Source organism: Salvelinus fontinalis, chromosome 33, assembly GCF_029448725.1.
Source record: "Salvelinus fontinalis isolate EN_2023a chromosome 33, ASM2944872v1, whole genome shotgun sequence".
NCBI classification, from domain to species: domain Eukaryota; kingdom Metazoa; phylum Chordata; class Actinopteri; order Salmoniformes; family Salmonidae; genus Salvelinus; species Salvelinus fontinalis.
In genome coordinates this window covers 43,351,878-43,376,236 of record NC_074697.1, presented here as the reverse complement: position 1 = coordinate 43,376,236, position 24,359 = coordinate 43,351,878, and the positions used below count along the sequence as shown (strand labels likewise).

Here is a 24,359-nt window from a genome sequence, read left to right as displayed (position 1 = left end):
TAATCGGTCCGTTTCCTTCTGGGTTCTCAATGTGTCCTTCCTTCCAGTCAATGGTCAACAATAGGTCAATTTGTCTTTGATTTCAACTAACAGCTTGCCTACTCTAAGTGATTCATAACCCAATAACTTACTTCCCTGTGAGCCCACCCGTTTCCTCATTGAACAATGCTGAATTGATAGACAACATCGAGCAGTAACAAATGAACTCTGACTTCAATACAGATCTGTGGCTTTGTGGTCATGCTATACAAAAGGTTCAAGGAGTTATGCCTAAGGTTTACAATGTACTCAAGGGATCAACACAGTCAAAACAGTCTGTGTACGTGCAACTTGCCTGGTTTACTTTGCAGAACCTAGGTGGTCTCGTGTTGCCCGAGAGGTTATGTGAGAGTGAGCGAGAGAGACGGACAGTCAGAGGGAGAGAGAGACAAAGAGAGGACAGACTAAAAGAGAATGGTCCTCTGTTGAGAACAGAAGCCGGTTGTAATCCATGATGACCCCCACCGTGACCCCTGGCCCTCTCATCACACTACTGTTTTCCAACTTCAGAACAAGGCAGTAATGCAAATGGAGAACTTTCTATTGGTTTCAAAGTTCGCCTCCGTTAATGAGCCCCGCCAAACCAAAATATCTTCTGAATAAGACGTTGATATGTCAGCAATAGATAACAAAATGCTTTTCCACAGTACAGTACGTGTCACCATGAACTGTTCGTGTTATTGCCACCCAACTGTGATAAAAAGTTCCGACACTGAAATAAAGAGTCTGAACGGAGGGAGACAGAGAGAGTGAGGTGAGGGATGCAGAGCGAGAGAGAGTGTGAAGGAAAAGAGGGAAAAGAGGAATTTGAATCGTCTCTACAGCAATGACAGTATAGCATAGTCTGTACAAAATTGTCTGGGATTGGTTAAATATTATCCAGACTGGCGCTGCTGAACTAACGTTACCCTCAGGCCTCTATAGTTGTGTGGAGTGATTTATTACGTTTGCTTTAGTGTCCCAATAACTAACCTTGATTATCTCACAATCACTATCTTTAAATCTTAGTGCAAGCTCAATCAAAATGGACATTGACCATCCTCTTACCGAAGATAATTTTTATCAAAGTTCTCTCCTGACCTGGCTTCTGTTAAACTGACACGCCAAACTTCATGAGGTTCTACAGCCATTGTTCACTCTCAACACTGTCATTTAGAAATAAAATAAAGCCTGCACAAGCAATGGTGCCCCCACATAATTGAATTACACTAAAATGCACAATAATGTACAGCCTGGTCTCATAGACTAGACGTAACATAGTACATGTAAATCCGAGACGTTCAAATTAGTATGATATGTTACGTTTGGTATGGTTACATGAGACAGAAGGTTACTTAATGCAAAAACAAAAGTAGGGTGGTTGGACGGGGTGAATGGGTAGGTGTATAAGTAAACATCTAACAACCCAAATGTTTTGTGTTCAAATCTCATCAAGGACAACTTTAGCATTTTAGCTAAATACCACTTTTAGCTACTTTGAAACTAACCCTTTCCCTAAAGCCTAACCTTAACCATTTAACCTAACTCCTAACGCTAACATTAACCCTAACCTTAACATTAAACCCTAACCCCTAGCCTAGCTAACATTAGCCACCTAGCTAAAGTTAGCATTAGCCACCTAGCTAATGTCAGCCACACAAATTGGAATACGGAACATATCATACATTTTGTAAATTCGTAACGTTTTATATTAATTGAAATTCATAAAATATTGTACGAATTGCAAATCGTAACATATCATACGAATTGTAATTTGTAACATATCGTACGAAATGGATGTACCATATGTACCATACGAAACGTAACATATCACAATAATTGGAGTACCCTGGATTTCATTTTACTATGTTACGTCTACCCCTGAGTCCAGGTTGCAATACACAACAACACACAACACAACATTGCTTATTGAACCCCATAGAGTCTATTGACGTACCGGTGCATCAATCTAAGTAACATAATAAACAATTCCCATCAAAATCTGTCAGTTTACGTTAGAAATATCTGCAATCTGTGGCAGCCTTCTGCATTTGCGTGGAAGGTGCCTGAGCTACAGAGGTGTTTGTCAGACCATGAGGCATCCCCAAAAATGTGTCTTCTAACAAAAACATATGTAGTGTCCGAATGTTTTGGCCTACAGATTATCATGTCCATTCTATGGAAAGGTGGGACTGTCAATAACACGACCCCCACAAGTGTGAAGGTAACCGATACTATCTTTAAAAAATCTATGGAAGTATGAAGGGAATTCTGTGCCTACCCCCCTTATATATATATATATAAATATTTGCATACCTACAATTCAAAATCAAATAGCTAAATGATCCATGGCATGACCATCTTAAAACAAGATGGTCATTTCACGGCTTAGAATCTAAAGAATTAAATTGTGTCACTCACATGAGGTTAACCAGTTACTATTGCCTGTCGGTCTTTCACCCTGAGTCCTAATCAGGTGGTCTCTGGTTGTTGGAGTCAGTGTTCGCCTGGTGGTCTTCAGGGGTCCACCTGGATCCTTATAGTAAGACTGCAGAGGTAGAAGTGAGCTTTGAATATGCTTGCACTTCTCTCCACCTTCTCAGTCCCTTTGACTACAATGTTCAATATAACGTTTTACGTGCCAGAACCTACCCTCTCTTCCTGCTTCCCTCTCTCTCTCATTGTTTGTGTTGCTCAAGCCGGCCTACCTAGGGAGCAACCTTCCTTTAATGCGATCCCACCTCTCTCTCACTCTCTCTGTTTTTTTAAGTTTTTTTTTTTAGCTTGGATGGTTGAGAATGAGTCCAGGGAAACATATTCAGACTTGTTTCTGGTCAGTGTGTTGTGTGTCCCTCACTCTCACGTTACACACCACCTCTGTCTGTGTGCTGGAGGTATTGGATAGAAGGAAACAGTTCAGGGAAAATACTGCTCTGTGATGACGATTTCAAACGGAATCGGATTGATAACATTGTAAGTTGTCTAACTTCGAGGTTAAAATAGATAACAGGCAGGTCATGCATGAAGATTTTTCGTCGCCACCTCAAGGTATCCCCTCTATACGCACCGGTGTCGGTGCATGTAGAAAACAGTCAGACCCCTAACCCGATGCCAACACTTTTGATCAGTAACTATGGGCTCAGAGATGGGAACATTGTCTCAATAGTCTCATTCAACAGTTATCAGTTCTGTGTAAATGCTGTGTGTCTACAGTGCCTTGTCTTTTTACACATGTTGTTGTGTTACAGACAGAATTTAAAATGTATTCAATTTGGATTTTTTTGTCACTGGCATAAATACAATACTGCACAATGTCAAAGTGGAATTCTGCCCCCCTCCCCCCCGAAATGTCTAGAGTCAATAAGTATTCAACCCCGTTGTTATGAAGCCTTAATAAGTGCAGGAGTAAACATTTGCTTGACAAGCCACGTGATAAGTTGCATGGTGTCACACCGTGATCTGTTAGAACTGTCTGGTACTTACCTCCACCCCCCTCCAGGTGTCGCCCATTTTCCCCATTATCCACTGTGCATTTATACCTGTGTTCTCTGTTGGTCTGTCGCCAATTTGTCTTGTCTCATCAAGTCTACCAGCAGTTTTCCCCTACTCCTGTTTTCATCTCTAGTTCCTGTTTTCTAGTTTTCCCAGTTTTGACCATTTTCCCTGCCCTGAGCCTGCCATTCTGCACCATTGTGACACTGCCCTGGATTACTGACCTCTGTCTGAGGTTAAAAAAAAGAAGGAAAAAAAGACATTGAATGTCCCTTTGACCATGGTGACATTATTAATTACACTTTGGATGGTGTATCAACACACCCAGTCACTACAAAGATACAGGCGTCCTTCCTAACTCAGTTGCCGGAAAGGAAGGAAACAGCTCAGGGATTTTACCATGGCGACCTTAAAACAGTTGCAGAGTATAATGGCTGTGATAGTAGAAAACTGAGGATCAAAAAAATGTTTTTTTACTCCACATGTATGGAGTAAAAAATACATTATTTTCTTAAAGATACCTTAATTGCAGTGGTGGAAAAAGTACCCAATTGCCATACTTGAGTAAAAGTAAAGATACCTTAATAGAAAATTACTCAAGTAAAAGTGAAACGTCTCCCAGTAAAATAATAGAGTAAAAGTCTAAAAGTATTCAGTTTTAAATATACTCAAGTATCAAAAGTAAATGGAATTTCTAATATACTTAAGTATCAAAAGTAAAAGCATAAATCATTTCAAATTCCTTATATTCAGCAAACCAGACGGCACAATTTTCACGCTACAAAACTCAGACATAATTTACAATCAAAGCATTTGTTTTTAGTGAGTCCGGTAGATCAGAGGCAGTAGGATGACCAGCGATGTTCTCTTGATAAGTGTGTGAATGGGTGCATTTTTCTGTCCTGCTAAGCATTCAAAAGCACAAAAAAAATATATGGAGTAAAAAATACATTAATTTATTTTTGAATGTAATGGAGTAAAAGTTGTCAAAAATATAAATAGTGAAGTAAAGTACAGATACCCAAACAAACTACTTAGGTAGTACTTTAAAGTATTGTTACCTAAGTACTTCACACCACTGCCTAATTGACAGAGTGAAAAGAAGGAAGCCTATACAGAATAAAACACATTCCAAAACATGTATCCTGTTTGCAACAAGGCAATAAAGTAATACTGCAAAAAAGGTAAAAAAGCAATTCACTTTTTGTCCTCATTACAAAGTGCAAATCCAATACAACACATTACTGAGTACCACTCTCCATATTTTCAAGCATAGTGGTGGCTGCATCATGTTATGGGTATTGTTGTAATTGTCAAAGACTGGGGAGTTTTTTCAGGATAAAAAAGAAACATAATGGAGCTAAGCACAGAAACCCTGGTTGTGTCTACATTTCGCCATCACTGGGAGAATAATTCACCTTTCAGCAGGACAATAACCTAAAACACAAGGCCAAATCTACACTGTAGTTGCTTACCAAGAAGGCAGTAAAAGTTCCTCAATGACCGAGTTACAGTTTTGACATGAATCGTCAACTACCAATTTGACACTGCTTGAAGAATTTTGAAAGGAATAATGGACAAATGTTTCACAATCCAGTTGTGGGAAGCTCTTAGAGGATTACCCAGAAAGACTCACAACTGTAATTGCTGACTCAGTGGTGTGAATACTTATATACTTCTGTATTACATTTTCAATACATTTGTAAAACAAATTGTCCTAAAAACATGTTTCACTTTGTCATTATGAGGATTTGTGTGTAGATGGGTGAGAAAGGAAAAAATATGTAATCCCTTTTTGAATTCAGACTGTAACACAACAAAATGTGGAATAAGTCAAGGATCATGAATACTTTCTCAAGGTACTGAATATCTCCTGGGCACTGAATGAGCTTGGGGCTTTCTGTGTAATCTATATTGTGTGTCTTTTGTGGTTGACGGGAACCAGTTTATTGAAATCATTCATTACACGGCCTAGGTTTCGTGTGTCTTTTAACCCACCTTTCTCCATTATTATTGTATGTCATACTTATCACATTGTCTTACCAAAACGTCTCCTTCCTGGTGTGAGGTAAATCACTACTCTCCCTTACTGGCAGCCGTGCCTATCTTACCCAGAAACGAGCCAGAAGAGGAAATGCACCGATGATTAGCATGTAGCCTAAGTGTCTTCCTGAGGGGAACCGTTGCCTCATTCTCAAGCGCATCTCTTCACCCTTCTATCCCTCTTCTTTCTATATCTATCCTCCCACCGTGCTCAACTGAGCAGCTCTTATTTGCAGAGGCAGCTGTTATGAACAGTGGTTGCAAAGGATAATACAGCTCCACAAAGGCAATAAACATGAAAGACTATGAATTCATTTTCAACTCTTTCCAATGGTGTTGTGCAAGGATTACTCAATCGTTTGGGCCATGCTCAAGGAAGGATGTGATGATCACACAGCATTGGGGATAGTTCTCGAAAGCTTCATGGGTTTGGTGAGTCGGGGTTTGTGACACAAAGGTTCCGCGGAGACAACTCAGACAGGAGGAAAGAAGACAGGAAGTTAACGGAGAGAGGACTTTTGGGTTGAATTGTTTGGGTACAAAATAAAAAATAATAAAAAAGCTCATAAACACTTGTATGAAAAGTACCTGAGAGCCCCAAAATGCATGTGTGTAGGTGTTCAGCATAGGAACTTGGTAATGAGGGATTAAAGCCCTCTCCTCTTTGGGAAAACCTTCTTACATTACATGGGTATGAGGGTAATCTCTCCTTTCTCCCCTTCGTGGGTTTGAAAGGAAATGACAGGTATGTTGAAACTCCCTCTAGCCCAGGCCTACGCCAATGCAATGCTTTCAACTGTGTGGAGCCTAGTGAACAAGTGCACACTTCAGGATGAAGGAGACATTATTGAGACGCAACAATGGAAATTCCAACATCAAAATCACGGATGCACAACGTGCAGTATCACAGTCAGCCAGCAGGCGTCTCCCTTACGTGGACTGTGAGTAAGGTGGCAGGCACACAGCTGTGTGTCAAGCCTACCATTGAAGCCTCTTGTCAACAGAGTGTGAAATTAACCAACCGCAATGCTGCTCCGCCCTTAAGACAAATAGTATTTGTGAAGAGGATGTCACTATGTTAAGAGAATACATGCACGGGGAATTTTCAAGGCACGTTGTAATGTTCAAATTAGAATAGGTAAGGTGTTTCTAGCCTGAGTCTGAAGGCTACTCACAGCTTCTAAGATGGCTGCAAAGCTTTTGCCATGTCAATACATCTGTTTCAGTGATACATTTGTGGTGCTCCATTTAAACATTTTTAAAATAAATGTGTTTAAATGACCGCTAAAAGTGACCTGAACTTTTATAATAAGATAATGAATGCCAGAGGCATTGCTTACCCGTTCACTCTGTCCCAAGTGCGAGAGTGAGAGAGAGGACACAGAGAAGAATTTAGAGAGAATGTCTGAATGTGGCGCTAAATAAACATGGTGAGGATCAGGTGATTCAATGTCACAGGGAATAAACGGCGAAAAGAATAAAGATGGACCAGTTTCCAGAGGGATCCTAGCTACGAGGAGCTGGGAACGTATTGAAATACACATGACAGAACATTAGAGATGGGGTGGGCATTCTATGTTGTTTTTCTATGTTTTGTTCTAGTCGTTATATTTCTATGTGTTTGGCCTAGTATGGTTCTCAATCAGAGGCAGGTGTCGATCGTTGTCTCTGATTGAGAATCATACTTAGGTAGCCTGTTTTCCCACTATGGGTTGTGGGTAGTTATTTTCTGTTTAGTGTTTTTGTTTGCACCTTACAGAACTGTTTGTACCACGCTGCACTTTGGTCCTCTTCTCCTTCCACCAACGACAACTGTTACAGAGGGGGACATCTAAAATGAAAGCCTAGCAATTCAGCAATGGAGAAGAAGAATCGAAGCCACTAGCTTCTACTAAAGGAACATAAGGGTTCAAATGTTGACTGTGGTTTACTTCCTGTTCACTTCCTGTACTACAGTATGTAGCCTAAAGTGCCCAGTATATTCAACATAATTTTTTGCTACTCTTAAAATTTAAGTACGTTGTTTTCTTAAACTGTTGGATACTGTTGGTGATTTCCTGGATTTGAGTCGCCAGCTCCACAGATGTTTAGTAATACCTGAGAGAACTTCCACAGCACGCGCCTTTGGCACTTATACTGAGCGAATTCAGATTGTTGGCTAATTGTTCTTTATCACTCGAGCACGGAAGCTTGAACTCTGTATGCCAGGTTTCAAACATAAACAGGTACATAAACAGGTACATAAACAGGTACACAAACAGGTACATGAACAGGTACACAAACACTTAGCTTCCGTCAGCTGATGTAACTCCTCTGTAACTCTAGCTAATGTAACTCCTCATGTAAAAGTCAATCGGGGAAACATTGAGGGACTCCTGGGGTGTACAGTGAGTCAACACTGTTAGTGAAGTGTAACTCAGAGTGCGTCTTCGAGTCCTTCCCCATCTAGAGTTGTTGATGTGGAGATAAGATATTTGTTGGGTGGTTAATGTATTACCTGTCCAGTGTTTCTCCTTTCAGACACTGATGGGAGCTACGAAGTTTGTTGTGTTTGGGTGTCAATTTGCTGGTCTTCCCAACCAACTAATTCCAACCAGATTTAAATGAGACTTGGCTGTGTGTGTGTGTGTGTGTGTGTGTGTGTGCATGCTCAGCATTTAGCAAATTATTGATTTACCCATTCATGTTCATCAGACAGCTAGTACTACATCAATAAGAAAGCAGTTGAAGATTTGGGTGGTCAGGAAAAAATGGTCCATGACCTCGAATTGACCTTGTGATCGGTAGTGTGTGAGTAAGCAATAATGTACTGTTACTGACTGTAACTTTAACCTCCTTCGCAAGATTTTTTGGCTCTGACCATCTCCACAAGCATGTCACGACCATGTGGGATTTACCATATAATTTCTCTCTCTCTCTCTCCAGAGCATCACTGAAAGACAAAGTGGTTACATAAGTGTGTTGACAACCAGTTTACTAATGGGGATGGTAATGGTGTTAAATCGTTCCTCTACAGAACGGCACTCCCTTTGTGTGAGCGTTTGTGTGAGAGCTGTGTTGTTTATTACATTATCAGATGTGTGTGTCCACAGGACGGTAGACCTAAAGAAGTCTCCCCCTCCCTTCTCCATCAGCGGCTGTATGAAGTTGAGGACCTGCATCACACAGGAGAACATCTCTGTTGATTACAGTCTCCCGCTTTCTTTCTCTCTCACTCTCTTGCTCGCCGATATTGATCTGACAGTCGTGTGTTTGAATATAAAACGGTGTCTCCTGTGAATATACTGCAGAATGTCTCTGTAGAGGGGGCAGCAGTAGCCTTGAGGTTAGAGAAGCGGGCCAGCGACTGGAGCATTTGCCGGTTCAAATCCCAGGGCTGACGGGGAGTGAGCTGGTAACAAGAGGGTTTCTGGCATCAATATCTCAGGTGCCACCTACCGCTAATGTTCCCTTGGAACTTAACCCCCTAACTCTTCATTGGGCGCTGCGCTGCGGTTGCCCTCTGCTCCAGTCTCTCTAGCCATATGCACATATATCAAGGGGTTGGATTTAAAAAAGAAGACGATAAATGTTCGTCTCGTGCGGAGCAATAAAGTTGACCTTAGACTTACATAGCATAACCTTTGTGTCTCTTGAGTGTGGCACTGTAATCTGATGCAGAGTAATGGAGGAGCGTGTGTTTTAAAGTATGACCCCTGGTACGCTCACATAAGATGGAGCATATCCGTTATCTCGATGTTCCTAATGCTCTCTCTCACTCATATCTCACCACACAAACCTCAAACAACCCACTCCCTGTTCCGGCCTACGTGAAACAGAGTTAAAACAAAACAGGGAGTTCATTTGAACTTTGTAGCAATACCACATTTTGTTTCCATCATAATACAAAAAACAAATAATAAATCAAACTACTATTCACCCGTCACGCTTTGTCATCTTTGGATGAAAAAATAAGTTTTGGGTTAGGGTGTCTCAATCGATAGTGGGAAAACATGGAGAAGTGTGAGACTAAGGGGTTGGTTGTGGAGGAAAGATTGATAATGACGAAAAAGAGGATGGCGCCTTAGCTGCTCGTCAACGAGCTAACCACAGAAAGTCCCGCATCTCCTTTCTTATAAGCTGGCGGTAACATTCCTCTAAAGTCTCATTTCAGGTCGGTTTGATCGTTTACGCTTCAGGTTCTTTGCCTTTGTTTGTCCCACGTATCTGTCTCTCGGATATGTGTTTCCATACCAGTTCTGTTTTGGTATCGAGCGTATTCGTTAATGACAGATAACACTCATTTGTAAATGCATGTGTGACTGTGTGTGGGTAAAGCAATTAACATGTTGACGATATTTCTTTGAAGTCTCGGTTCCTTGTGTTGTTGAAATTTGTTTGCAAATATTTCCCTCTCTGATATTAACTGGCTATCTTCCTCTAAAATCTTTTGGCCTGTCCCCTATGTGTGACAGAACAGAGATGGACTGGCTCAGAACATGTACAGAACTTCATGGAACACTGGATCCATATAAGTGATGATCGGTGTTAATATAGTCACAGTAGGCAGATCCTCAGTTTGCTCCGATGAACGAGATGGTCTCTGATATACAGCAACTTTGCAAGGAAAATATTGCACCACATGTCACCAATTCATTTACATACTCATGGCCTATCCCGATCCCATATGATGTATTTTCATCTGCGTATTTCCCCCTGCACCCTGCTGTTTTCTGTGAAACCTGTGGCGATCAGGAAACCTGACGGAGGGGTGGTGGGAGTTTCGAAGAACCTTATAAAATATAGAAAAGAAACTTGTGGGTTTATTCTTCATCTGTGGTTGAGCTCGTGTTGGAGCGATATCCCTGTGAGGGTGAGAGTTTCAGGCGGTGTTTACCATAACAGGTGACACCGCAGATATACGGGTGATATATCAGGTAATCTAAGGAGGAGATTATTTTTTATCTCTGCTCCCGTTTAGAGCAGACAATAGTTCCTCACCCTCGTTGCTGCTGTGCAGGTCACAGATAGCCCCGGTGGTTTGCCTATAGGCCCTATGGTTCACAGTATGTGGAAAAAAGTAAGAGAGAAATCATTCCATGTGTTTGATACATGTGAAATGACAGTCATTATTCAGCATGTGAAGACTACATTGATTCTGATCATGTCAAGTGTCTTTTTTTGGGGGGGGGGGGGTTGGCATGCTCTTGATTTTAGTGAGAAAGTGCAAATACCGGTACAATATTTTGATATTTTCTATTTCAATAAAACTAGGTTATAATGTGTAAATGGTATTGCATGAAACTGTATGTTGGTTAATGAATATAGCTGGAGTTGTCTGCTTATGAGTTGATAAGGTGTTCCCCTGATAGAAAAAAAGGTTATGAGTAGTGTTAGAGACTGAAAGAGGAAGTGGCTATCTATTTTGGCCACTGTCTAACTGCTAATCTAGTTCAGAATCTAGTTTGGGAAATCACTCATCAAGCTAAGAATATCCCCAGTATCACAATTGGCCCAGGGGCCGTGGTAGGCCGTCAATGTGAAAAATAATTTGTTCTTAACTGACTGGCCTAGTTAATTAAAATCCTTTTTTTATGATTAACCCCTTTCACATACTGTATGTCTGTTTAACCCCATTCACATACTGTATGTCTGTTTAACCCCATTCACATACTGTATGTCTGTTTAACCCCATTCACATACTGTATGTCTGTTTAACCCCATTCACATACTGTATGTCTGTTTAACCCCATTCACATACTGTATGTCTGTTTAACCCTATTCACATACTGTATGTCTGTTTAACCATATTCACATACTGTATGTCTGTTTAACCCCATTCACATACTGTATGTCTGTTTAACCCCATTCACATACTGTATGTCTGTTTAACCATATTCACATACTGTATGTCTGTTTAACCCCATTCACATACTGTATGTCTGTTTAACCCCATTCACATACTGTATGTCTGTTTAACCCCATTCACATACTGTATGTCTGCTTAACCCCATTCACATACTGTATGTCTGTTTAACCCCATTCACATACTGTATGTCTGTTTAACCCCATTCACATACTGTATGTCTGTTTAACCCCATTCACATACTGTATGTCTGTTTAACCCCATTCACATGCTGTATGTCTGTTTAACCCTATTCACATACTGTATGTCTGTTTAACCATATTCACATACTGTATGTCTGTTTAACCCCATTCACATACTGTATGTCTGTTTAACCCCATTCACATACTGTATGTCTGTTTAACCATATTCACATACTGTATGTCTGTTTAACCCCATTCACATACTGTATGTCTGTTTAACCCCATTCACATACTGTATGTCTGTTTAACCCCATTCACATACTGTATGTCTTTTTAACCCCATTCACATACTGTATGTCTGTTTAACCCTATTCACATACTGTATGTCTGTTTAACCCCATTCACATACTGTATGGCTGTTTAACCCCATTCACATACTGTATGTCTGTTTAACCCCATTCACATACTGTATGTCTGTTTAACCATATTCACATACTGTATGTCTGTTTAACCCCATTCACATACTGTATGTCTGTTTAACCCCATTCACATACTGTATGTCTGTTTAACCCCATTCACATACTGTATGTCTGTTTAACCATATTCACATACTGTATGTCTGTTTAACCCCATTCACATACTGTATGTCTGTTTAACCCCATTCACATACTGTATGTCTGTTTAACCCCATTCACATACTGTATGTCTGTTTAACCCCATTCACATACTGTATGTCTTTTTAACCCCATTCACATACTGTATGTCTGTTTAACCCCATTCACATACTGTATGTCTGTTTAACCATATTCACATACTGTATGTCTGTTTAACCATATTCACATACTGTATGTCTGTTTAACCCCATTCACATACTGTATGTCTGTTTAACCCCATTCACATACTGTATGTCTGTTTAACCATATTCACATACTGTATGTCTGTTTAACCCCATTCACATACTGTATGTCTGTTTAACCCCATTCACATACTGTATGTCTGTTTAACCCCATTCACATACTGTATGTCTGCTTAACCCCATTCACATACTGTATGTCTGTTTAACCCCATTCACATACTGTATGTCTGTTTAACCCCATTCACATACTGTATGTCTGTTTAACCCCATTCACATACTGTATGTCTGTTTAACCCCATTCACATGCTGTATGTCTGTTTAACCCTATTCACATACTGTATGTCTGTTTAACCATATTCACATACTGTATGTCTGTTTAACCCCATTCACATACTGTATGTCTGTTTAACCCCATTCACATACTGTATGTCTGTTTAACCATATTCACATACTGTATGTCTGTTTAACCCCATTCACATACTGTATGTCTGTTTAACCCCATTCACATACTGTATGTCTGTTTAACCCCATTCACATACTGTATGTCTGTTTAACCCCATTCACATACTGTATGTCTTTTTAACCCCATTCACATACTGTATGTCTGTTTAACCCTATTCACATACTGTATGTCTGTTTAACCCCATTCACATACTGTATGGCTGTTTAACCCCATTCACATACTGTATGTCTGTTTAACCCCATTCACATACTGTATGTCTGTTTAACCATATTCACATACTGTATGTCTGTTTAACCATATTCACATACTGTATGTCTGTTTAACCCCATTCACATACTGTATGTCTGTTTAACCCCATTCACATACTGTATGTCTGTTTAACCATATTCACATACTGTATGTCTGTTTAACCCCATTCACATACTGTATGTCTGTTTAACCCCATTCACATACTGTATGTCTGTTTAACCCCATTCACATACTGTATGTCTGTTTAACCCCATTCACATACTGTATGTCTGTTTAAAACAATTCACATAATGTATGTCTGTTTAACCCTATTCACACACTGTATGTCTGTTTAACCCCATTCACATACTGTATGTCTGTTTAACCCCATTCACATACTGTATGTCTGTTTAACCCCATTCACATACTGTATGTCTGTTTAAACCAATTCACAAACTGTATGTCTGTTTAACCCCATCCACATACTGTATGTCTGTTTGACCCCATTCACATACTGTATGTCTGTTTAACCCCATTCACATACTGTATGTCTGTTTAACCCCATTCACATACTGTATGTCTGTTTAACCCCATTCACATACTGTATGTCTGTTTAACCCCATTCACATACTGTATGTCTGTTAAACCCCATTCACATACTGTATGTCTGTTTAACCCCATTCACATACTGTATGTCTGTTTAACCCCATTCACATACTGTATGTCTGTTAAACCCCATTCACATACTGTATGTCTGTTAAACCCCATTCACATAGTGTATGTCTGTTAAACCCCATTCACATACTGTATGTCTGTTTAAACCTATTCACATACTCTATGAACGACATGGCTCTGGAGGAGATGGCTGCCTTATTACGGGCTCCCAACCAGTTGTGCTATTGTGTGTGTATTTGTGCGTTATTTGTAACTTATTTGATACAGAATGTTTCTGCCACTGTCTCTTGCGACCGAAAAGACCTTCTGGATATCATGACAGCGATTATTCACCTCGTACTGGACAAACATTTTTTTATTTAATGAGTCAGATGCAAATTTCAGACACCGGACAAGGCCCAAATCCCTGTCATTCGCATGAAGAAGAGACAGAGATATAGGGGACATAGGTCGGGGTGCCTTGTAAGGATCCGACGGCGAGTGAGTAATCCCCCTCTACCATCAGTCCTATTAGCCAACGTGCAATCGTTGGATAACAAAATGGATGAGCTCCAATCAAGACTATCCTACCAACGGGACATAAAAAACTGTAATATCTTATTTTTCACCGAGTTGTGGCTGAACGACTACATGGATAACATACAACTGGCTGGGTTTTACAAGCAAATGCTGAAGCAGGAAGTACCAGTGACTCGCTCAATAAGGAAATGGTCAGATGATGCAGATGCTAAGCTACAGGACCGTTTTTCTGACACAGACTGGAATCTGTTCTGGGATTCTTCCGTCACTGGCTTCATCAATAAGTGCATCGATGACGTCGTCCCCACAGTGACCGTACGTACATACCCCAACCAGAAGCCATGGATTACAGACAACATCCGCACTGAGCTAAAGGGTAGAGCTGCCGCTTTCAAGGAGCGGGACTCTAACCCAGACGCTTATAAGAAATCATGCTAACAGCATCAGCTGTTCCCGGACGACTGTGTGATCAAGTCTGTAATACCAACATGTTTCAAGCAGACCACAATTGTGAATAAAATACCATGTTTCTTCACTCTAGTTATCTCTGAGGAGTCACTTAAAGCAGTCACTGACATTGTCGTGACAAAGTGATGTGCGGCAGGACTGTTGAGCTGCTTTTCAAAACAGCAGACAGCTGTCGCCTGCTGGCTGCTGCTGTTTGGTGGGTTTGAGCAGGAGATTTGAGCAGGAGACGGAAAGCCCCCTTTCTGACACCCCTTCGCCCATTTCAACTGACAAGAAGCGTTTCACCACAAGTGAAAGAAGTGTGGGAGGAAAAAGGAGAGAAACAGTTCTGACTTGGTAGACGGGGTGGATTATAATGACAATGCAAATGTTATCATTATAAAGGACTCTCCGTGCTCTCTGTGAATACACGTTTTACAAGTTAGAATGTTCAGATATTTATCAATGTTGTTCGGACTTCTCTGATGGGTTATCTACAGAAAATGCACACATTTTACCACATAGCCCCCCACTATAAGAATCCAACATTGTGTGCACCATAAATGAGAGGGTTCTTTCTAACGGGTGGTTTATAGGTCAATTATTACTAATAACTGCAGCTACCGAAAGCCGAACAGAGTATCGTTTGGCCTGTAGTCCACTGACGTTAGCTGTGAAAATGTTATTAACGTGTTAATCTGAAGTAATGTTCTATTTTGTCTTGTGGTCTTTTTCTGAGTAAGGATCTGAAATTTGTATTTATTCATCTCAGTATGGAAAGATCATACATACAGTATGTGAATGGGGTTAAACAGACATACAGTATGTGAATGGGGTTAAACAGACATACAGTATGTGAATGGGGTTTAACAGACATACAGTATGTGAATGGGGTTAAACAGACATACACTATGTGAATGGGGTTTAACAGACATACAGTATGTGAATGGGGTTAAACTGTCACGTTCCTGACCTGTTTTCCTTTGTTTTGTATTCATTTTAGTTGGTCAGGGCGTGAGTTGGGTGGGTTTGTCTATGTTTGTATTTCTATGTGGGGTTTTGTGTTCGGCCTGGTATGATTCTCAATTAGAGACAGGTGTGTATTGTTTGTCTCTAATTGAGAGTCATACAAAGGCAGCCAGGGTTTCACTGGTGTTTTGTGGGTGTTTGTTCCTGTGTCCTCACAGGACAGTTGAAGGTTAGTCACGTTTGTTGTTTTGTAGTTTGTAGTGTCTTGTTTGCTGTTTTTTCATTAAAAGATGGCTTATTTCCCTCAATCCGCATCTTGGTCCTATCCATGCTCCTTCTCGTCTAAGGGGGAGAACAACAATGACTGCCTTTACATAAACAGACATACAGTATGTGAATGGGGTTTAACAGACATACAGTATGTGAATGGGGTTTAAACAGACATACAGTATGTGAATGGGGTTAAACAGACATACACTATGTGAATGGGGTTTAACAGACATACAGTATGTGAATGGGGTTAAACAGACATACAGTATGTGAATGGGGTTAAACAGACATACAGTATGTGAATAGGGTTAAACAGACATACACTATGTGAATGGGGTTTAACAGACATACAGTATGTGAATTGGTTTAAACAGACATACAGTGTGTGAATTGGGTTAAACAGACATACAGTATGTGAATGGGGTTAAACAGACATACAGTATGTGAATGGGGTTAAACAGACATACAGTATGTGAATGGGGTTAAACAGACATACAGTGTGTGAATGGGGTTAAACAGACATACAGTATGTGAATATGGTTAAACAGACATACAGTATGTGAATGGGGTTAAACAGACATACAGTATGTGAATGGGGTTAAACAGACATACAGTATGTGAATGGGGTTAAACAGACATACAGTATGTGAATGGGGTTAAACAGACATACAGTATGTGAATTGGTTTAAACAGACATACAGTGTGTGAATGGGGTTAAACAGACATACAGTATGTGAATTGGTTTAAACAGACATACAGTGTGTGAATGGGGTTAAACAGACATACAGTATGTGAATGGGGTTAAACAGACATACAGTATGTGAATGGGGTTAAACAGACATACAGTATGTGAATTGGTTTAAACAGACATACAGTGTGTGAATGGGGTTAAACAGACATACAGTATGTGAATGGGGTTAAACAGACATACAGTATGTGAATGGGGTTAAACAGACATACAGTATGTGAATGGGGTTAAACAGACATACAGTATGTGAATTGGTTTAAACAGACACAAAATATGTAAATTGGTTTAAACAGACATACAGTATGTAAATAGTTTTAAACAGACATCCAGCAAATAAAATAACATTTTATTTGTCACATGCACCGAATACAACAGGTGTAGGTAGACCTTACAGTGAAATGCTTACTGACAAGCCCTTATCCAACAATGCAGTTTTAAGAAAAAAGTGTTATTAAGAAAGTGTACAAAGAAAAAGTATACAAATAAAAGATAATTAAGGAGCAACATTAAAATAACAGTATCGAGGCTAAATACAGGGGGTACCGGTTAGTCTGGGTAGTTAAGGTAATATGCACATGTAGGTAGAGGTAGCAGAGAGAACAGTCAATGACTAAGGTGGCTGGAGTCTTTGGCAATGTTTTGGGCCTTCCTCTGACACCGCCTCGTATAGAGGTCCTGGTTGGCAGGAAGCTTGGCCCCAGTGATGTACTGGGCCATACGCTCTACCCTCTGTAGTGCCTTGCGGTCGGAGGCCGAGCAGTTTCCATACCAGGCGGTTATGCAACCAGTCAGGATGCTCTCGATGGTGCAGCTGTAGAACTTTTTGAGGATCTGAGGACCCATGCCAAAAGGCTCCAAAAATATTTAAATAGCCACAAATAGAATTAAGATTGCTGATCTTTACAGTTAGTGTCGTGACGTTGTATTAGTTAATGTGGCGACTGTTGCTCATCGAATGATTACAAGTTTCTAATTACGTGATTAACTGAATCAAGCAATTATTAACTCATTAACCTGGGAAAACTAGTTTTTATTGAGTTTCTATTTCCCAAATTAACTCAAAGAAGATCAGAATATCGATTTTACCACAGCCGCTAATTAAACCAGTTGCCTCTAACAGTCTCGTTCTGAACGTCGTATAGCCCGGGATTCTGCACGGACCCGGGTCTCACTAATGAATTCGCCCCACACCAATCTTAGTTGAATGTTTATTTACTAAAAAGCTAAAATGATGATAAAAGATACACATACACAAAAACGCATTCTAGGCTATTGATTAGAACTTAGTATAACGGGCCAACACACTAGGGCGCGTGTTACCCAAAATGGGGATTTAAAAGAGAGAGAAAGTACACAAGAGGAATATACATTTGGGTGAAATTGTCAGCTATGCTCATTCTAACCCTAGCCTTGCCCCAAACTGCCGCTGTTATGAGTCAGAATATAATGATGTAATTACTTGTGGAAGGTCTCCGTGGATTTTCCCGCGTGGACCGTTCAAGCTGCTCAATGACGCACTTCTCCTGCGCACCTCTCTAGGTGTCCTCACGATGTCCGTGTCCTTTGGCTTTACTGGCCTGTTCCTTTGTCCTCGCTCTGGAAGGGGTCTTCGGAGGACAGATAGCTCTGTAGCTCAGAGCTCACAGCGTAAAGATGAAAGAGTGTAGATACAACGATTCGATGGGGAGTGGAGGCTAGGTGGTTCGGCTTGAATACACCCGCTTAGACACGCTACTCATCCGTAGCTTGGGTAGAAAAATATTTCTTTGTCTTCACCTTGTTGCGTTTTGGGTTCGTTGACCTTTTAGACCTTTGGCTGCAACTCGGGTCACTTAGTCATGTATGTTAATTCTGCACTCACAGGTTTTATACCCTCGGGTCAGAAGTGGGCGTTACCGCATTCAGGGCAATTCTCTGGGCGTACCAAGTTTGAGGGGCAAGGTCTAGATTTTACTCAAATCCAATTTTAGACATCTAACTTCACATTTCATCTCTACCGAAACATTCTCTTTGATTTGGACATTTTCCACACAACGTACAATGTATAAACATCAAGCATATACGAGGAAAACTCTTAACGTTACAATGTTTTCATAATAACGTCATCTATTAATCTTTAATAACAAAACAAAAATGACATACATTTTCATATTCCATCTATCGTCATGACCACCATTGTAGTTGACGGAAACCATTGTTCCAAAGTCCCTTTATTGCATGTTTAATGTTCTGAGGCTGGTTCTCCATAGTGAGAGGGAAGGTTTTCTGTGGCCTCAGAATTACCATGGGTGTGAGGGGTCAGAAAACCCCCACATCTTCAGACCCCTAGATCTCTCCTCATCTGTTGGGGTTGAGAGATAAGCTGGAGGGGTGTGGTCTCCTGTAACCTGACCTGATCAGGACAGTCATGACATTAGGAAAAGGAGAGTTTACTTGAAATAGCATAAAAAGGGTTTGTGGACATATTGCATGACTCCCCACAGTCTAGAGTGCTAAACAAACCCTTCTGTGTGTCACACAGTGTCCTCAGTTTGTGGACCTTGTCAATCAAATGTCACTTCCAAATCACCCAGAGAAGGAAGCCAAGTGTTCACGCTGCAGTTCAGCCCTCCCTCCACTAGGGGCAACTCTGATAAAGCCGCCAGGAGCGGGAACGATTCCCCTATGCATGTAGGCAGGTAGGAAAAGGTTACTGAGTCCTCCAAGTTTACCACTGTGTCTACTTGGAGATTGGTCTTTTTATAGCTAGAGCTTGTAGATTCCATCTCGCATATGTCACCTGTGAGATTGCTGCAGCCTAGCTGCTCCTCTGTCAAACTAAACAGGGCTACAGACTGTCCGTCGACGCTCCCCTCATTGTGTCTTCTTGTCTGGCACCAAACACATTGGCTTGTCCCTAAACAAACGCATGCTATGTGACCAGACTTGTATCCCACAACAGGATCAGCCATAACTGTTTCGCATGAGATTTGTTGAAATCTCTGCTCTGTCTCAAAAACATGGGTGTCCACCGAAGAGGGACTCTGGCTCCGGTAGCCATCCTCTGTGACCATTTCCATCTCAGGCAAGATTCCACAGTCCTCCCCCTGTAGACTACCAGCACACCCTAACTGGCAGCCCAGCCCCACCCCACTGTCCTCTTTCAGGTTGATGTCTGTGTTCATCGTCCCATCCAGCAGGAGCGGCTCTCCAGTTCCACTACTGCTGCTGATGGCACTCTCTGGTGCTCCCAGGCTTCCACAGCCACTGTCTTCTTGCTTTGCCGGACTTCCTCCCTTTCCATTCCCAGAAATGTGTGATTGAGTGCAAGCCCCACTGTCCAGACCCGCTCTTCTGTCCTCTCCTTCTTCCAGCTCTCCCTTGCCTGCTGTAGTTGTCCTCTCGTCAGCCAACCAGACCATGGCATCAGTTCTTGCGGTGTTCATGAACCAGCCTTTGTCTGTGACGATCTCCACTGGGTCAACTCCCACACAGAGAGGCTGCCAGCCGCTGCCTGGGGATTTCTGGGGTAAAAGAGGACAAAAAAAAGGAAGTGATTGATAACAGAAAACAGAATGACAGTAGGCCCTTAGTTTCTAGTAAGATAATCAGGGTAAACAGACAGTTTATATGAAGACTAAAAAGCCTGTATTTAAAGTAAAAGCCTGTGTTTTTCCCATCTGTGGAGTTGCAGGAAATTAATATACTGTATGTGGTAGAACAAAGCACCACTGAACTTCTCTACTGAGCCCTTTACTTCGTGTTCGTATTCTTATATTTGATTATTGTGATTATTTCTTATTGTTGTTTGATCATAGAGAAGGAACCTGCAAGTAAACATTTCGCTGAAGTGTCCTTTCCCTGAAGTGTCTTCTCCCAGAAGTGATAGACATAATGAGGTCTGTATTAGTGAAACTGTTCAAAGAAACTTACCAGTGCAACAGGCATTTTCTCAGGGCGCATCAGGAAGTAGCAAAGGCAAAGGGACAGGATGACCAGGACCCCCATCACACTTAGGATGGAGAAGGACACCACAGCAAGGATATACCACTCTGATGAGAAACAGAACATGTTTTTAGCCAAATGAGTTTGAGGCAGTTAGGCCGGTGTATGACACGTCAAAATGTTGAGCCATATATGGCCATGTAGGGCTGTGTAGTCTGAGATGTATTACCTTGCTCCGGCAGAAGGAGGCACTGTTCAGGGGAGAGCTCACTGGTGAATTCTCCTCCATTGCCTGCGACTTTGAGGCTGACACAGTACTCCTGTCCCCAGTCAAGAGACGTAAACCGAACCTCCGGCTTATCCTCGTCATCTTCATCCTTCAAATGCCGGATGACGGTCTGCAAGCCAATAAATGAAAAGGTCTGTCAATACAGTAACATGAATAGATGAACTAGGATGAACCGCACGTCATAATAAATGTTATTACATTAAAAGTACCGTTGCTGGTATGTTTTAAAACTAAGTATGATCAGTGTCTTACTGTCCTTTACCTTGTGGCCCTGCCCTTTTCCCTGTAGGTAGATAGTGTAAGTCAGGCCAAATGGGAAGATCTTTTTTAATAATGGCTTCCTGTGAACAAGGACTGTTACTGAACTGGAGGTGGCCAACAGCGTACTGGAGGGATGCTGCAGTTTACCTGGGAGTACAGGGGTAGAGGAGAAAGGTAAGCAATGGACGAGCTTTTGGCAGTGTGTCACTATAAGCTAGAAAGAAATGAGCACATTTCTGAAAGCAATACCTATTCAACTCGGCTACTAAAACTTTGCTGTACTTGACTTACTTTCTCTGAGGTTGAACTTCTTCGGCTGTGACCATGCAGAGATGCTGTTCTCAGTGACCAGTCGAACCCGGACCTTGTAGATCATGAAGAAGTCATCGATAAGGTAGGACAGGTCACAATATGTCAGCTCGGTCCTGTCACAGCTGGTCACGTTGGTCCAATTATTATTGACATACCTGAGGAAAGACACATGAACGTAGCTAGATGACTTTTTTTTTTCTTCAGATATGAGGAGAAGATGGTATGGAGGAATGACTGAAAAGGAGAAAGGTGATTGTGCGGATCGGGAGGACTCTAAGATGGATGCATGCTGAAGTGAGGTAGCTAAGTGACACGTTTGATAATGAAAGGATGAGTGAATTAGTCGGACGTAAGGGGTATACCTGGCCATCTGCACCTGGTACTGAGCCAGTGGCGGGGCCCCTTCAGGGGGGTCCCAGAGCAACGTCACCTCCCCGTCCCATATGTCCACCATCAGATTGACTGGCATCGGTAGGTCTTTACCTGTCACAGTTATAACATTCCAAATATTAAGGAATATCCAGGGCATTATGAGATTTTGAAAGTACAAAATATTTCTAGGAAGACCGGGTGTACAGAAGAGCAATAAGTTGTTGACGGGTTTCCCAAAAAGGACCGCGTTTCATCAGGGGTTTTTCTAAGCCAGTTTTTCTACGAAATGTGTTTATTATTAATACATCGTCAAAGTAGAACTACATCATAGGATGCCAATTGAACGACACATTTTCTCGGTTGACTCAAGTTGACTAGATTAACATTGACAAATAATTGAATTATCAATCACAATCAGAACATAGTTTGTTGTTTACGTAAATGGGCATTACCCTTTTAAATCGATGTGTGTTGTTCCATGTTCCATTTTGATAGGAAGGACACGTACACACTGAGACAATGTACAACATGCTGCCTCAAACACTTTTGTGTTTTCAAACACAAGCCAGACTAAGATGTACATTTCAAAGTGCAATATTAAAGTAGATCATTTAAAAATTAGAAATATATATATATATATATATATATATATATATATATATATATATATATATATATATATATATATGCTGCATACGTAATGTTCTTACATTTAGAGAGTCTATTAAGAGAACTAAACAGCCTTAACCAGCCATTTAAAATACCTTATTAAAGCTTTCATTACCTGACACATAGTCTGAGCTGATCAGGAGAATGGAAATCCAAAAGGTCCAATCCATGTCCAATGTATGTTTTAGTTCTCAGATAACCAGGGTCATACTGTAGATGATGTCAGCACACGTCTGGTGTCCCTCATCACCTCAGTCTTCTCTCTGACTACAGGAGACGGGAAGGCTCAGTTGGACTCCTACGCTATGATATGAGAGGCTTTACTCAAGCTACAGTTAATAGTTGACATGACTCCCACGGTCTTGTTGATCTGTGTGATGGTGTGAGGAGGACGTGTGTTTATTTCCCCATATGACCTCCCAGCCCTCTCTTTCTCGGTCTCGCTCAGCTGACAACGGGCTTCCTGTTCTGACTGTAGCACGGCAGTTCCCTCCTCTCGCTCTTCGCCCCCCTTTCTGATTTGTCTCTCCCTTCCTCCTTTCTGACAGCCACCTATCTTTCCATCTCTCCTCATAGAACAAGGGGGTTAAAAATCACGGCTTCGGACGTGTCATCCATTTGTACGTAGATATTTATTGCAGATATTTTTATTTGCCCATATTTATCTGAGCAGGGGCGGATGATGAGTGTGTGGGTCCTAAACTGGAAATAAAAATGTTGCAGTATAAAAATGTGATTTCTTTTAGCAAGTGTTAGCCATGAACGTCGCCCACCCAGTTTACATCTCAATCACTGGAGTAATGGATTCAGAAAGGAGCTCCAAAATATATATGTTGGTTCCATGACTGCCATCTCAGTACTGCAGAAGTATGCAGAAGGAGCCATTGTTTCCCCCTGGGGCCCAGAGTTTTTCCGTCTCTGTTAACCTAACCAGGAAAACTCTGGACCCTATGACATTGATAAATCAATTGTAAAATGGTTTCATATGGGCTATGATGGGAGCGTTTTTTCCTAATCGGGTCACATGGTTTTAAAAAACTCCTGAAAAAACCTCCTGGCCCTGGGGGGGGGGGGGGGGTTGAAACCCATGTCAAACTGCAGCTACCTTATATTTGTTCATATTAATTATATTTAGACCATATTAAGAGGGGGATTTCCTCTACACAGACACAAACTACAACTGATGGACAATAGAACTCACTGTCAAGGCTGTGGGTAACTGGTGAAAGGAGTCAGGCACAGGAGAGCTGAGATGCATGGACAAGGTATTTAATACAAGATAACACCAGTATAAACAAAATGATTGTAAAACAAGCATGATTGTCCAAAAAAGTGTTTGAGAACAACTTTCATCAGGTTGGATAAATTATGTAACAGTTGCTGCTAGGCTATCTGAAAGATGCCTGTATGATAGTGGCACATCAAGATGTATAGCCAGAGAAAAGTGAGGAAGTATTTTCACACTCACAGGCTCCCACACTGAGCTGAGATGCATGGACAAGGTATTTAATACAAGATAACACCAGTATAAACAAAATACCAGCCGTCAGTAACAGCCTGAACAATAATACAAACACGCACACAAACATGGGGGAAACCAGAGGGTTAAATAATGAACATGTAATGGGGGAATTGAAACCAGGTGTGTAGAAAACAAAGACAAAACAAATGGAAAATGAAAAGTGGATCGGCGATGGCTAAAAGGCCGGTGACGTCGACCGCCGAACGCCGCTCGAACAAGGAGAAGGACTGACTCCGGCGGAAGTCATGACACTCA

The 24,359-nt window shown here is 41.2% G+C and overlaps 1 protein-coding gene across 1 annotated transcript; it reads right to left on the bottom strand.

Moving 5' to 3' along the window:
- Nucleotides 1-17,085: 17,085 nt before the first annotated feature.
- Nucleotides 17,086-23,107, bottom strand: LOC129832343 (interleukin-10 receptor subunit alpha-like). The gene is made up of 7 exons (XM_055896344.1): nucleotides 22,698-23,107; nucleotides 21,904-22,024; nucleotides 21,521-21,696; nucleotides 21,231-21,376; nucleotides 20,909-21,077; nucleotides 20,668-20,786; nucleotides 17,086-20,258 (listed from the first exon to the last, which is right to left on the bottom strand). The coding sequence occupies exons 1-7, from the start codon at nucleotides 22,750-22,752 to the stop codon at nucleotides 19,299-19,301; spliced, it is 1,746 nt and encodes a 581-aa protein (XP_055752319.1). The 5' UTR covers nucleotides 22,753-23,107; the 3' UTR covers nucleotides 17,086-19,298.
- Nucleotides 23,108-24,359: the final 1,252 nt, after the last annotated feature.